This window comes from Pithys albifrons, chromosome 8 (assembly GCF_047495875.1).
Source record: "Pithys albifrons albifrons isolate INPA30051 chromosome 8, PitAlb_v1, whole genome shotgun sequence".
Lineage (NCBI taxonomy): Eukaryota > Metazoa > Chordata > Aves > Passeriformes > Thamnophilidae > Pithys > Pithys albifrons.
In genome coordinates, this window is record NC_092465.1 from 35184260 (window position 1) to 35198337 (window position 14078).

The 14078-nt window shown below is 47.8% G+C and overlaps 1 protein-coding gene across 7 annotated transcripts in view; it reads right to left on the reverse strand.

The window, feature by feature from the left end:
- Nucleotides 1-4317: 4317 nt before the first annotated feature.
- COL6A3 (collagen type VI alpha 3 chain) overlaps nucleotides 4318-14078 on the reverse strand; it is a 55254-nt gene continuing 45493 nt past the window's right edge. For 3 of the 7 annotated variants that reach the window (XM_071561753.1, XM_071561758.1, XM_071561759.1), the window contains 8 exons: nucleotides 13376-13484; nucleotides 12033-12472; nucleotides 10444-10704; nucleotides 8682-8756; nucleotides 6409-6588; nucleotides 6243-6296; nucleotides 5364-5534; nucleotides 4318-5189 (listed from right to left, as the gene is read on the reverse strand). In XM_071561753.1, coding sequence (XP_071417854.1) covers nucleotides 5149-5189; nucleotides 5364-5534; nucleotides 6243-6296; nucleotides 6409-6588; nucleotides 8682-8756; nucleotides 10444-10704; nucleotides 12033-12472; nucleotides 13376-13484 — 1331 coding nt within the window. In that variant the 3' untranslated portion in view covers nucleotides 4318-5148. The remainder of the gene's footprint in view (nucleotides 5190-5363; nucleotides 5535-6242; nucleotides 6297-6408; nucleotides 6589-8681; nucleotides 8757-10443; nucleotides 10705-12032; nucleotides 12473-13375; nucleotides 13485-14078) is intronic. The other 4 variants (XM_071561754.1, XM_071561756.1, XM_071561755.1 and 1 more) reach the window with 4 other exon arrangements.

The following is a 14078-nucleotide window of genomic DNA, read 5'->3' on the forward strand; positions in this document are numbered from 1 at the left end:
TGCCAGATTTCTGGGGAAAAAAGGCATGAATAGTGAGTGAAAGTGTTTAACTTTCCTTTCCAAATGGCACTTGTTTAAGCTTTTAGCTGCTACTCGTTAAGTGGTAACATTGTTGTCAAGATTGGCCATCAGTAAAGACAAGGATGAAGATTGGCCATCAGTAAAGACAAGGCTCTTCACGGGCTGGAGCGGGGAAGCAGCAGAGGAGCCTGAAACCCAAACGCCACAGAAGAGCAGCCCCAGAGCTCCAGCTGTTTTCAAAGGCTGTGTCGTGCCCTCTGCAATATTCCAGTCAGCCTAAAGCAATGCTCATTTTTTTCATTAACCTCCAACGCACCCTCCCCATCTGCCGAATTAATCACTGCTGGAAAGCTACAGGGATATTTTAGAATTAACAAACTACTGATTTTATCCCTAGCAACGGTTTTTTTCAGGCCTTCAGTTTCACTCCAGTTCATTGACCAGGCTCATCATCTCGCAGAGCCCATCTACAAGCTTTAAATATTATACATATAAACATACGTATCAATTCACTCACGTTTAAATAATTTCTACCTTCTTTCATGAGGAATGGCTTATTTGGCCTTTTCCCACTGACAGTTGCTCCAACTGAGATGCTCCCATCTCAGAGGGGATCCCCAGCAGCACACTGGGGTCCCTCCATCCCAGCTTTGAAAGCTAATTTTTGTTCAGTAAGAGCTGGGTGTTATTCACAGGGTATTCCCATGCTGTGAGACATGGAGTTAGGAGTTTGGAAATCATAGAATGGTTTGCACTGGGAGGCACCTTAAAGCTCAACTACTTCCACCTCCCTGCCATGGGCAGGGACACCTCCCACCAGCTCAGGTTGCTCCAAGCCCTGTCCAACCTGGCCTGGGACACTCCCAGGGATGGGGCAGCCACAGCTTCTCTGGGCACCTGTGCCAGGGCCTGCCCACCCTCCCAGGGAAGAATTTCTCCCCAAAATCCCATCTAACCCTGCCCTCTGGCAGTTTGAAGCCATTATCCCTTGCCCTGTTATTCTGTGCCCTCTCCATTCTTGCACACTCCCTTCAGGTACTGGAAGGCTGCAATGAGGTGACCCCAGAGCCTTCTCTTTTCCAGGCTGAACAATCCCAGCTCTCTCAGCCTTTCCTCAGGGCAGACCTGCTTACACTCCTCTAAACATCTCTGTGGCATCTCCTGGACTGGCTCCAACAGGTCCGTCTCCTTCCCGTGCTTGGAATGCCAGAGTTGGACACAGCACTCCCCATTGTGTGCCCCCCCCGCTGCAACAGAGTCTGCCCAAAGGCTTCTCATCACCAATGCCCAAAAGCTGCCCCTCCCCTGGGAGCACAGAGCAGCACCCCCCGCTCTCCCACATCTCTCCCCCATGCATCTTGCTCCCTGGGTGAGAAAAATCCTCAGTCTCCTGCCCTCATTCCCATATAGCCGCCTTTCCCAGCCCTGGAGAGCACAGCAAAGGGCTCATCCTCAGTCCTCTGCCCCACTTATATCTTTATAGTATCAGATTTTGACAGAGCAACACACTGAGGTCATCCCAGCCGGCAGCACTTTTACTTCGGCACAGTCACTATAGCAGCAAAGGCTGAAACAAAACAGTTCACCAAAGCAAAGTTTCCTGGCTGCTGGTGCTCATTTATCTTTCTGAGCTGGCTTTGGAAGGCAGCAGAGCAGCAGCTCATGGAAACTCCAACATCCTTCTCTCTCCCCCATCTGCTCCTCCGTCTCCTCAGCAATCGAGATCGAGGTTCGACATCTGGTTCAGATCCGCTCTGTTTGACCAACAGTTTGTCTCGTGGCTCCTCCACAGCTGCAGGACAGTCCTGGCTCTTTGCTGGGGCTGCTCATCCTGCCACGTCCAACTCAGGCCCTGGGGTTTGCCTTGGGGAAGGCTGTGCTTGCAGGGAGCTGCCTCCTGCCATTCTGTGAGTGCTCTCCAGCTGCTGGGCAAGGGCTGAGAAATAAATCACCACGGATTTCAAGTGATCCCAGGAGTTAAAGCCCCCAGGAGGGTGCTCTGGGGTCAGCTCAGCTGGCAGGAATGGTGCTAACCTAAGCTGAGTTCCCTGCTGGATGCTGCTCTCAGAGGGAAACCACTCTGCCTGAAGAGCTTATGGGGCTATAAAAACACAGGCAGAAAGCAAATGAGCACCCAGAAAATCCAGAATCTTACAAATCCCTTTCTCCCAGCTTACTGTTACTCAGAGGTTTAATGACTTTAGGGTTGGGAGATGTAGTATTTCCATTTCAGAGGCAGAAGACTGAAGGAAGGATAAGACCCCGGACAAGAAAATGCCATTTCTGTCTCAGTTATGTGAAGATCCTTTTCTCCAGGCTCAGCTGGTTCAGGTTTATTTGCATCTATGCTGAAGCACTTGGATAGAGTCCTAATTTCCAAGAACACCCAGCATGGAAGACATCCTTTTCCTTAAACTCTTGACCTTGCCATGTCATCACTTGCTGTGTAGGGCGTTGCTGGAAAACCTGCTTTAACTGGAAGGATCGAGGTAGGTACATGTGTACATCTGTGCACTGTGAGACTGGCTGCCTTTACTGATGGAATAAATTTAATACTGGTTAATAAAATGTCTCAAAGCCACTTTGCCTCTCCTTGCAAAGATCACCCAAGAAGGCCATGATTAAATGCAAAGCTACAGCATTAAGGGAACCTAAACAAGCATTCAGTGCTGGTACTGTCTTAAAATTTAAAGGTCTGGATTCAATATTTAACTCCCTCTAGGGAGGAGATGTGGGTGCAGGAGGGGATGTGGGATTTTGTGGCTTCATCTGGGCAACTGCACTGTGAAATACCCCACAAGGAAGGTCACTGTTACAACAAGGGCTGATGGCTCTGCTGATTGTACCTGAAGGGACCCTACAAGATGGAGAGAGACTATTTACAAGATCATGAAGGGAACAGGACAAGGGGTGATGGCTTCAAGCTGACAGAGAGTAGGTTTAGATTGGGTATTAGGAAGAAATTCCTCACTGTGAGGGTGGGCAGGCCCTGGCACAGGTGCCCAGAGAGACTGTGACTGCCCCAGCCCTGGGAGTGTCCCAGGCCAGGTTGGGCAGGGCTTGGAGCAACCTGAGCTGGTGGGAGGTGTCCCTGCCCATGGCAGGGGGTGGGATGGGACAATCTTAAATGTCCTTTCCAACCCAAACCATTCTATGGTTCTCTGACTAGGACAGAATTAACACTCAGATTTGAAGACAAAGCATTAAATTCGTTTGGACTTTATGCAGGTCCCCAAGTCAGGGTCAACTCAACCTATGTCAGCCCTGGGAAGGATTCCCTGCCCTGTTCCTTTAAAACTCCAGAGATATAAAACCATTCCAACGAAGCTCTTTTATTTCACAATGTGCCTTCAGCATTGTGTAGGACACACATGGAGTGTCTCATGTCACGGTCCTTGGAGACCCATCTGAAATGCTTCAGAAAGAAGCACCACAAAATATGGGGCAGAAGAGCACCAAGTTGTCTTCTTGTGACAGGCCCACCCTGACCCACTGAGGAAAACAGTGGGTAAGCCCTAAATTGTAGGGAGTCTAGGGTCTCCTTTCCAGGATTTAACTAATGCAACCCAGTTCTCCAGCAGTCAATGCCCTCTCCATTGGACCTGCCCTGCTTTTGGTGTTCAGCTGCCCTCTCCATGGCATGTGCCTGCAGGACTCAGTTCTTCCCATAAGGGACCTGCAGTGGGAAATGGGAAAAGTTAAAACTCCCCAACCTGCAGAGCACAATGGAGGCTCAGGGAAATCGAGGAAAAAAATCAGCCCCACAGGCCAGAGCTGCCCTGGGGCAGTCACATTCATCTGCTTCATGCTTTTCAGGGGGGATTTTTGGAGAGGCAGAGAAATGTGCATTGTTTTTGTGAATTTTACCTTCCTTGGGTAAGCTCAGACAAGGCCTAGGGTCAAAATTATGGCTGTGGACAGCAAAGGAGACAGATGAAAATACTGATGGGGTCATTGAGTCACAGAGGTTGGAAGGGACGTCCAGGTCCAACACTCTGCTAAAAGCAGCTGAGACAAAGTTGCTCCCTGCCATGTCCAGCTGAGTTTAAATTCCTCCAAGATGGAGATTTCAGAACCAAGGAATCTCTGTTTCCACCTTTTTCCAAGCTTGAGAACTCCAGGTTACCAGCATCTCAGTGGTGCTCCCCTGAGGATCCATACTATCCACACTATCCATACCATCTATCTTGGCTTTAAGGGACAGGGGGATTTTCCCTCACAAAATTGCTTTCCAAATCCTGGAAAATGACTCCACTGGTACCCACCATGGCTTTAATAAAGACAAATGCATGAGTTTCTCAAAACCTCCATTAGATTTTATTTAAAAGTTCTTTGTATAGACTTCCTGACACGGAATCCACAATAAAAATAAAATCCCTCTCCCACCCACCGCTCCCCCTTCCCCAAATTGCTTTGCTTTATATTTTATAAAACATACAACATCAGAAGAATGCCAGAGGCATCCTACCACAATTTAAAAATTTGTTAACTGAGGCCTTGGTCCCAGCAGTGCATTTGCATTTGGAAACTTTGCTTCCTTTTCCTTGCTAGTTTGGTTGGCCATGTGTGTAACAAATGCATACAAGAGATCTAGTTTGAGAGCTAATCCAGCAAAATGAGAAAAAAACCTAAAAATAAAAGTGAAAAAGTGAAAATGGAATTGCTTGTTTATCTGAATCAGCCACTCTCTTACACAAAGGCTTTCCCTGTAAAGTTACACTCAGTTATGAGAAAGTTAAAAGCAAGCAGGTAGCAAAAGTTGTAGTGAAATTATTATGATTCTTTTTTTTCCTCATTTTTACAGTGCCTTATGTAGGTAAACTGCTGGAATCCGGGGAAGAAAAGGGTAATTTAGAGACACATTGAGAGACAATAACCATCTGCAATTAGGTAAATATTTGGCAATGTTGAAGCTATACAATATAACTCTGGCATGTGTAGCACTCAGTCCACAAACAGTTTAGCACCATATTGATGCAGCAAACCCTCCTTCAGGGTTTGCTTGGAAGTTAAAAGCATGAAATATTACAGTGCAAGGTCGTCTATACCCTTCACTTCTGTAGGGGCAAGGAGGCCATGGTGGTGCTCCCGCTGTCTCAGGGGTGTGTGCTGGGCCAGCCCCACGCTCTATGTTCCCATCATTGTCACCACACCAGAGTTGAAGTTCCCTGAAAAGGTTTTGATGGAGAAAGGAAATAAATAAGGTCATTCCATGCAGGATATTGAGCAAAGGTAAATGAGTTAATTGCCAGGGCTTGCTGAGGAGTCTGGCACCATGAGCAAGCTCCTGACAGCCATGCAGCAGCCTGGGAGTGCCAGGGATTTGGCTGACTCCTCCTTACCAGGGATGCAAAACTTTTCACATTCTTTCTGTGTCGCAAATCTGTTCTTGTTGCCGCCGCAGCCGCTGTACCAGAACCGGGCGCAGCTCTTGGTCTTGATGTCGTAGTACCATTGCAGCACAAAGTTTCTGCAGGGCCCCACATCCACCTGCAGCCAGCAGGTGTCCATGACTGTGGACAAAAGCAGGAGCAAGAGTGGTCAGCAATAGCATTCGTGGGTGAAGCACAGCCTTTCCTGACTGTGTTTGCATGGCAGAGAAATGCCTGTGAGCAGGGCTGACATGCAGCTCAGAAAGGGCAACCATGGCACAGACTGGCAAGTCTCCTGTCACTAAATCCCATCTTCTTCCTTGCAAAGAGAAGGTCTTTCTCTGGGCATCACCAGCCCTGATCCAAAGCCCTTGTCCGTGTTGCTGCCGCGTATCCACGGCGTGATGCTGGGATGAAGGAAGGGCATTGCACAGCAACAGTTGTGTGCAAATCCCCTGGATCTGCAGGAAGTGACTGGCAGGTCTCAGATCTGGGAGAGGACTGGCTGGGCTGCAGGGGGAAATGTATTGGCACCATAATTTTCCATGCCATGCTCCAGTTCATCAACCCCATGTTTCTCATGAAATCCACTGAGTGGTTTTGCCACAGAGCTGTGATTTTCAGTCAGGTTGTGCAAACAAAGCATATCCTGGCGTGACAACACACATGCAAAGGTGACTGGATCATGCAAAGCAGATGGCAGGGCATGGTCTTGTCAAGGGGCAAGTGAAAACTAAGTCTGGAGTACTGGTGGTAACCCAGACAGGCTTGGACACATGCTGTGAAATGGTCAGGGTGAAAGAATGGATTTGCTTCATTTGTGATTATTAATTTTTTTGGGAGTGTTACCTGATGGCAATCTTTTCTCAAGGAGTGGCTGCTGCATGGCTTTCTCAGCTGCTGCTGGGGGAAAAAATGCATGGGTTTGGATTTTAAATGATGTTTTCTCTCCAATCCAAATGTCATTTGACAACAGGATGAAATAGAGAAGGATTAATCCCCATGTGGTACTTACATGGCTTTAAGCACTTGCTAATGCATTCAGCTTCGGCCTCAAATCTATTGGCATTACCTCCACAGCCACCATACCAACCCTGGCTGCAGACCTTGTGTTTGTAGTCAAAGAACCACACAATCTGATAGTCCTTGCACTGCATGCCCATGTCAAAGTCCAGCAAGCAAGGGTCTGGCCAATCTGCATGTCAAAAGGTGCAAAGGGTAAGTGACTCTAAAAGGGTTAAAAGCTGAAAAAGCAGAGACTGAAAAGAAAAAAAAATGGAAAACAAAGCCAGTACTGGACTGCTGGCATTTCCTTCTCATGAGTTCCCTCACTGGATGCAAACCCTTCCCAGCCTCCAGCTTACCTCTCTTTGCCCCTGATTTTGTCATGCATCCAAACCACAAATCCTTGGAGCAGCATTATGGGAGCCCCTTACTCCCTGCTGTTGCACCCAAGATTGAGCTCTCACACAACTTCTCCCCAGGGATTTTCAAAGCTATTGGTCTTGGCAGCAACTTTTAATCTTTAAGTGTGTTTATCTCTAAAATCAAGCTGCACCTGGTAGACTTGAAGGCTCAGTGAGGATTTAAACATATGTTGCTTTCCTGCTCCAAAAATAATTTAGGTCCAAACCCCAGAGCTTTTATTAGCAATGCTAGGCAACCCCTGATATTTTACCTATATAAGGAGGGCAGAATTTGGGCTTCCTCCAAGATTCTTCAGAAGATTTACACATGGGTCTCATGCATTGCATGGAGACTCAGCTAAACCCATCCCAAATTCCCTGCCCTCTTTAAGGTCCTTAGCCTGGTGAAACTCTTCCTACTAGCATCCCTGGGGAATATTTCTCCCAAATTGCCAGGTGCCATAAATCCTCAGGCAGAGGCATTTGCTGCAAGTGGGTCAGTAAGAGGAGCTGAGAATGACAGGTTTGTGTGGAAGCACAAGGCGAGCACAACCATCTTCCTTTGAGCAGGAAAAGCCTACACACCTTGTTTGCAAAGGCTGACCCACAACAGGTTAAACAAAGCCACCGGGGTGAGGACAAGCCTTCTGAGTGGATGTCAGTACCAGGGAGAGGGACCAGTTGGGAAGGGTGGGATGATGAATCATGCAGGAAGGCAAAAACGAGATGGTCTCTGGCTGGCACAAGCCCTTGGTCCCGCCAGTGGTGCCACCAGCTAGGCGTGAGATCCACATGCATCCCCCTCCACACGAGCAGCCAGAGCTCAACAGCAGCTTCACAACTCTTGGCTGAGCACACTGAGAAGCAGCATCTCCTCAGGAAGAAAACAAGCCACAGCACAAGCAAAATGTTTAAAGAAAAACATGGGAGTGATGATTCAGGGATGCATTTTGGATGACAGTTCCAGTGTTGGATGTGCTGCTTGATGAAGGCTGAGAGCTCTCCCAGGTCCTTGGAGGAAGAGTTGCAGCCTGGCACTGATGGTACAACTGAGTGTGACAGTGCTGATATAACGAGCTGATATCAATGAAAGTCATAAAATGACATTAACAGCTACAGAGACTATGGGTTATTGACAAAGACTAATGGGATCAACCACAGAGTAGGAGCTGACAGCTCACTCATTTAGCAGTTTACTACATACACCACTCGTGGCAGAGCAGCAGGGGAGGGGCAGATGGGTGAAACTGGAGGGAGGCTACAAGTTGGTCTAATTATGCAAATGTGACTCCCCTGCAATCTCTGACTGTTGGGCATAGACTCATAGAACAGTTTGGGTTGGAGGGGACCTTAAAGACCATCCAGTCCCACCCTGTGCCATGGGCAGGGACACCTTTCACTAGACCTTTTTAGGAGCTATGTGTTCAAACAAGAGGCCAAGACCTGTTTTTCGCATCAAATAGAGAGAGGGGGAGTAAGCAAGAATCAGGTTATGTTCTGTACCCACACCTACATCTACACATGCCAGGGAGGCCATGAGACACAATTTGTCCCTGAAGATTAGCCAACACTTGGGTTGTGGCTCATCTCCCATCCCTATTATAGAAACAGGACCTATTTTGGGTTCCCCATGAGGACCACAGCAACTTCAGGATGTTCTGGATCCTTCACGGGGCAGAGACCCCAGTACAGCACTCGGACCTGCATGGCCAAGGATGTCATCCAGGTCATGATCTGTTGGCTCTGCAAAGCAAAGGACTTGCAGATCCTCTGGTCCTCAGGGGACTTGGAGAAAGGACAGATTTAGAGGCAGGCAAGGAGAAGACTGGCTCTCAGTGGGTCCTGCCAGAGTCCCCCAGCCCAGCACTCCCAGCACACTCACCATTCTCAGGGCCTTCCAGCGGCTCAGTGTTGAGCATCATGTTGGCCAGAGGCACCTTGGGCTGTGCCAAGGTCTCTGTGGAGAACAAACAGGGTGTCAGCCAAGGGGAAGGGCATCTGCAGCAGCATCCTCAGTGCAGCCATAAACAAACTTACTGGCCCCAGCTCCAGTGCAGGGGACATACACGAGTCACGGAAGTCAGGTCTGGATCTGTTTATCCCACACATGCATTTCAGGAATGTTTATGGAGGCAGCTGATGGGATGAGTAATCTACAACCGCCCAGCTGCGCCAGGAGCACTTCCCTTCCCTTCCTGGCCGATGGCTCTGCTGCACAACTGGGCTCATCCTTGGTGGGGACTGTAAAGAAGCATACTCAGGGCCCCACATGACTGCTTGGGATGGCACTCACTCACCACACAGCATTGACTGGATGTGGCCTCTCTGTAGCCAGTTTAGCTTTGCTCTTCTGGCCTCAGAGACAACAGAATAAAAATGGCATCCTCCAGGGAGCAAATCCATGATGGATCCTCTTGTTCCCTTGAGGACTGTTTGTACATTGCATGGCTCTCTTGGACCACGCTCCTTCCATCACACCTCACTTTCTGTTAGGAACTACATTGATGATTGTCACAGGGGGAAAATAATCCTTGTGATGGAAAGAACATGGTTCATACTGCAATGTACTCTGTGTATGGTGACTGTTCCTATGGCTCACATTGCATGGAGCTGGAGCATAGGAGGTGGTTGCAGTCACAGGAAAGGCTGGATTTTTTTTTTTAGTGGACATGGGTAAGCTGCTATTCAGTGTCCAGGTCACAGCTTGTGGGCTAAAGTGGTGCCACCACTGCCTACTCAATTTGCTGCCATTTGAGATTTATGCTGTGGGATGCAGCTTCCCTGGGCCTCAGGAGCTCCAGCTCAGCACATGCAAATGTTACTCCTCCACACTGATGTCTTTTCTTCACATTTTTGTGGGCATGTTTATTGCTTGTGACAGTAAGAGACTGGCCCAAACCACTGGACCTGAAGGATCAGCTCTCTATGGACACTGAAATTGGCTCTCAAGTGCCAGAAGCAGCCAGACACTGCACTGGCAGGATGAGCACAAACTTCACACCACCAAGCCAAGTCTGTGCCAAACTGTAAAACCTGACTGAGAGCAACTTTTGGCCATTCCAGAGGTTTCAGGTTGATGGGGTTCACAAGGGATCTGCAGAGATGGAGCTTTGATTCCCAAAGGACTAAACCCTCCATTTAATCTCTCCTTTGCAGTTTTTTTGCCCTTTTCTTTGATAGTATGGGAAGCAGAGAGAAGGCTATGGAAATAGTAATTGGAGAACCAGCTTTTGTTGCTTATTTTGCAATCAGGCTGGACTGAATTTACTAGATTGGCTCTTATTAATTGCAGCAGTGCAAGCTGGACCCCCACCAGGACCTTTTGCACCGTTGTACAAACCCTCCAGCACGTACAACAGACAAACCCCACTCTGGGACTGCTGTTAATTATCGCCCAGTCTCTGTCCATTTAACCCTACTGAAAGTTTAACTTGCCTTTTTCAAAGAAACCCATTTGCCACGTCTCACATTCTGCTGCTGGTTTGGAGGACTGCAGACATGCAGTGACACAACTGAGCATTGCCAGGACTGGGATCACTGCTACCAGCTGACTCCCTGACCTTGACTTATTTATGTCCCCATTTTTGGTGACCATTTAATGGGAAAAAAACCCAAAAGATGATGCGTTTTTAAGAGGTACTTACTGGTGCTGAATGTCCCTGTGTATGTCACTTTGGGTTGGGATTTCTGGTAGCCAGTAATGACCACAATGTATTTCTGCCCACTTCTGAGTCCCTGGATCACGTGCTCAGTGCCAGTCAGGTTCTGCTTCTGCACCAGTGAGTGGTCGTGTGCCAAGGAGACAGTGATGTCAAAAGTACTGGCATGGTGTGCCTCGGGGCTGGCCCAACGCAGCCTGGCACTGCTCTCAGTGACATCTGTGATCTGGATGTCATGGCTCTTTGCTGCAGGGAAAAATCAGAAGAAACAATGAACGAAGCAGAAAGGTCTCAAGCAAAAAGTGCCTCAGTGCTGCAGGATCTTCCCAGTCCACAGGCAGCCATGGCATGTGCAAACCAGGCTGGGACTTTGCTATCTCAGATGCCCAACCCAGCACACTGCAGTGGGGTCTTTGTTTTCTATTGCCTACATAATTCATTTATTTCTAATAATCTGTTGCAATCTGGGGAATCAAAGGTTTGGTTCCCCTCCACCCCCAGGATTGAGACTGCCTGAAATTGCCAGCAGGTTCCCAACAACTGTACATGTCTCCAGTCAGATCCTTCTCTAGGGTGCAATGGATTCACTCAACTGCTGAAGACCTTCAAGCCAAGCCTGCTCAAGATTGAACCTGGAATCACAGAATGGTTTGAGTTGGAAGGGACCTTGAAGACCATCTCTTTCCAACCTTCCTTCCACGGGTAGGGACACCTTCCACTACACCAGGTTTCTCTAAGCCTCATCCAGCACTTCCAGGGATGATAACCTTAACATAACCTTAGACATATCAATGAAGCTGTTAAGGAAAGTTATGCTGCTCTGACAGAGAACTGGATGAGACATTTATAAATGCTGTGGAAAGCAACAGTGAAGCAAGAAACACCCAGAAATGTTTGTTCTCATGAAGCTTATAAAAGCATTAACCTTGAAAAGCTGATTTCTTTTATATATTGTTTTGCATTTATTATTTATGCAGAGACATGCCTTCAGTGACTGGATAAGCATCCCTGGGCTTTCACACATATTCTTTGTTACTTGCTCACCTACTGCAGATCTGACTATACCCCCTTGCAAAAATACATGTGAAGTCTCTTTTACATGAGCTGTGCTCACATGAAAGAGCTTGAGCATTCCCAAATAGGTCTCCATGCTGATTCAGTGATGAAACTATTCATATGAGCTGACAGGGAGTTCAAACAATGCCACTGTATGAATCACCATAAATAGCAACACTTGGCCAAGGGGTAATGCTGTCAGGAAATCATAGAAAGCAGAAGGGCTACACTAGAAGGAGAAATTCTCTGCTGCTGGATGGATTGTTTAGGTGTTCTGCCTGGGGGCAGCCTGTCCCCCAACCATTTCTGCACAAAATTCTCAACACAAGGTGACAAGTTAACCCCCATTGTAGATCTACAGGTTTGCACCTAAAAGCTGGCTCCTGTAAGCATGAGATCTGTCCTCTTACTGACATCTCCTGTAGGAATAACCCTCCCAGGGAGGAAGAACAGCTGCAATCCACTGTGGAACAGAGAACAGAGATGCAGAGCTGGCACAGGGAGAGCTGGTGACGTACCGCCTTGCCTCCTCCTGCCGCCGGCCGTGGCGTTGGTGGCAGTGCGGCTGCCGGCTCTGGCGTGGGCAGTGGTGCCAGCTGCACCCTGAGTGGCGCTGCTCACAGTGCCCACGGTGCCAGCTCTGGTGTGGGCAGTGGTGCTGTTCACAGCACCCACGGTGCTGGCTCTGGCGTGGGCAGCGGTGCCGGTTGCACCCTGAGTGGTGCCGGTGTTGGCGTGGGCAGCGGTGCTGGCGTGGGCAGCGGTGCTGACTGCACCTTGAGCGGTGCCATTCGCAGCACCCACGGTGCTGGCTGTGGTCTGCTCGGTGGCTCTGGTCTGGGCCGTGGTGCTGGCAGTGGTGGTTCGGGCGTGGGTGCTCACCTCAGGCTTGAAGGTGGCACTGACCACGGTGCTGGCACTGAAGGTCCGGCTTATGGTCGCGTTGGGTGCCATGTACCTGTCAAAGCAAAAGCAGCTGATACAGCTCTTTTGTTTTTTTTTTTAAACACAGGACTTGGGAAGCAGAGAGGACATGATGTAAGAACCCACCCAAGGTCAACAGTCTTTGCCAGCTTTAGGTTTGGCCACAGCCAAGCAGTGAAAAGTGGTGCCTGTCACTCAGAGCACAAGTCTTTCTATACACCAACTTTGCACACATAGGAGTGTGTTTCAGGTGTTTCAAGGTCAGCCTGGATGGAGCTTGGAGGAACCTGATCTAGAGAAAGGTGTCCCTGCCCATGGCAGAGGGTTGGAACTCAAAAAGCTTTCGGGTTCCTTCCAACCCAAACTGTTCTATGATTCTATCAGAGTGAATTCAGTAGACACATCTGTAACATGACCGATTTCAAGGGGCTCAACCTCCTAAAGCCAGGGCAGCTCTGTGCCAGCAGTGAGTCTTGGTGACACAGGCCTTCACTTCCCTTCAGACAATGTAAGGGTGTATTCCATGATGGATTCTGTGTATCAGATAATCTAGGGCAGCTCAGCCTCTGAAAATAGTGTGCTGAGTAGAAAATGCCAAATTAATAGTAATTTGTGGAATTTCTGACCCACACAATCAAAGCAGCATATATACCTTCTTCATACTTTTATACATACATAAATATGAAATTTAACCAAAATTGAAAATTATATGTGTACTGTATCTCTATTGCTCTTTTGACATAGCACTAAGAGAGCTATTAAAATTAATTAAAAATTATTAAAATTATATTAATTAAAATATCATCCTGATTATGAGTATTGAAGTTGCTTTTTCTGTCTTTTTCCAGAGAGGAACTGGGAAATGAAGGCTTCTCTCCAAGACAAAGAGGGAGCCAAAAAGCAACACTCATTGTGGAGCAGACAAACCACTACTCACACTGCTTTTTGCCCGGTATGCACGGGGTTCTGGCTCTTGGCTTGCTGGCCATTCTGGAACCACTCACACTGTTTCCTTATCTCTGGAGACAGGTAGAAAGCAAAGTCACCTGGAGACAGAGAGAGACATTAAGCACTGGTGTTGAGGATTGTGGTTACCCACCAGCAACACATTACATATATTTCTTATTGATTAAAAAAAACCCAACTCTTCCTGCTTGCTATGGAATATCTCTTGATGTTTGGTGTGGTTGCTGCAGCATTCTGGGTTGGGGGATTTGTTATTCCAGTTTACAAACATGAGAGTCATAGCTGCAAAATACCAGAGCGCTGTGTGTCTTTGTCACATGTAAACAGATTTCTTGTAACAAGGCACTTCCAACCACATGGGTGATGTTTTTTCAAGAATTAGAAGTTTCCAGGACTGCTGTAAGCAGTTAATGGAAAAAGCAAACTGAGAAAACCTAAACATTTATTTCCAGATGTTTGCTTCCTATTTAGTGCAAGACATTCCTGAATCAGTGGTTTATCAGCCCACTAGTCTAATTTTCAGGAATTTTTGCTAAAACTAGTTTTCCTAGAAAAGGTCTGTTTCTTATCCTTGCTGGCCAAGTGTTTTGAGGATCTCTGGCTGCTGGAGATTCAGTCTGGGGTCTCTAGCTAAGCTGAGATGCAGATTTTCTAGGCAGTCTCCACATCCCAAA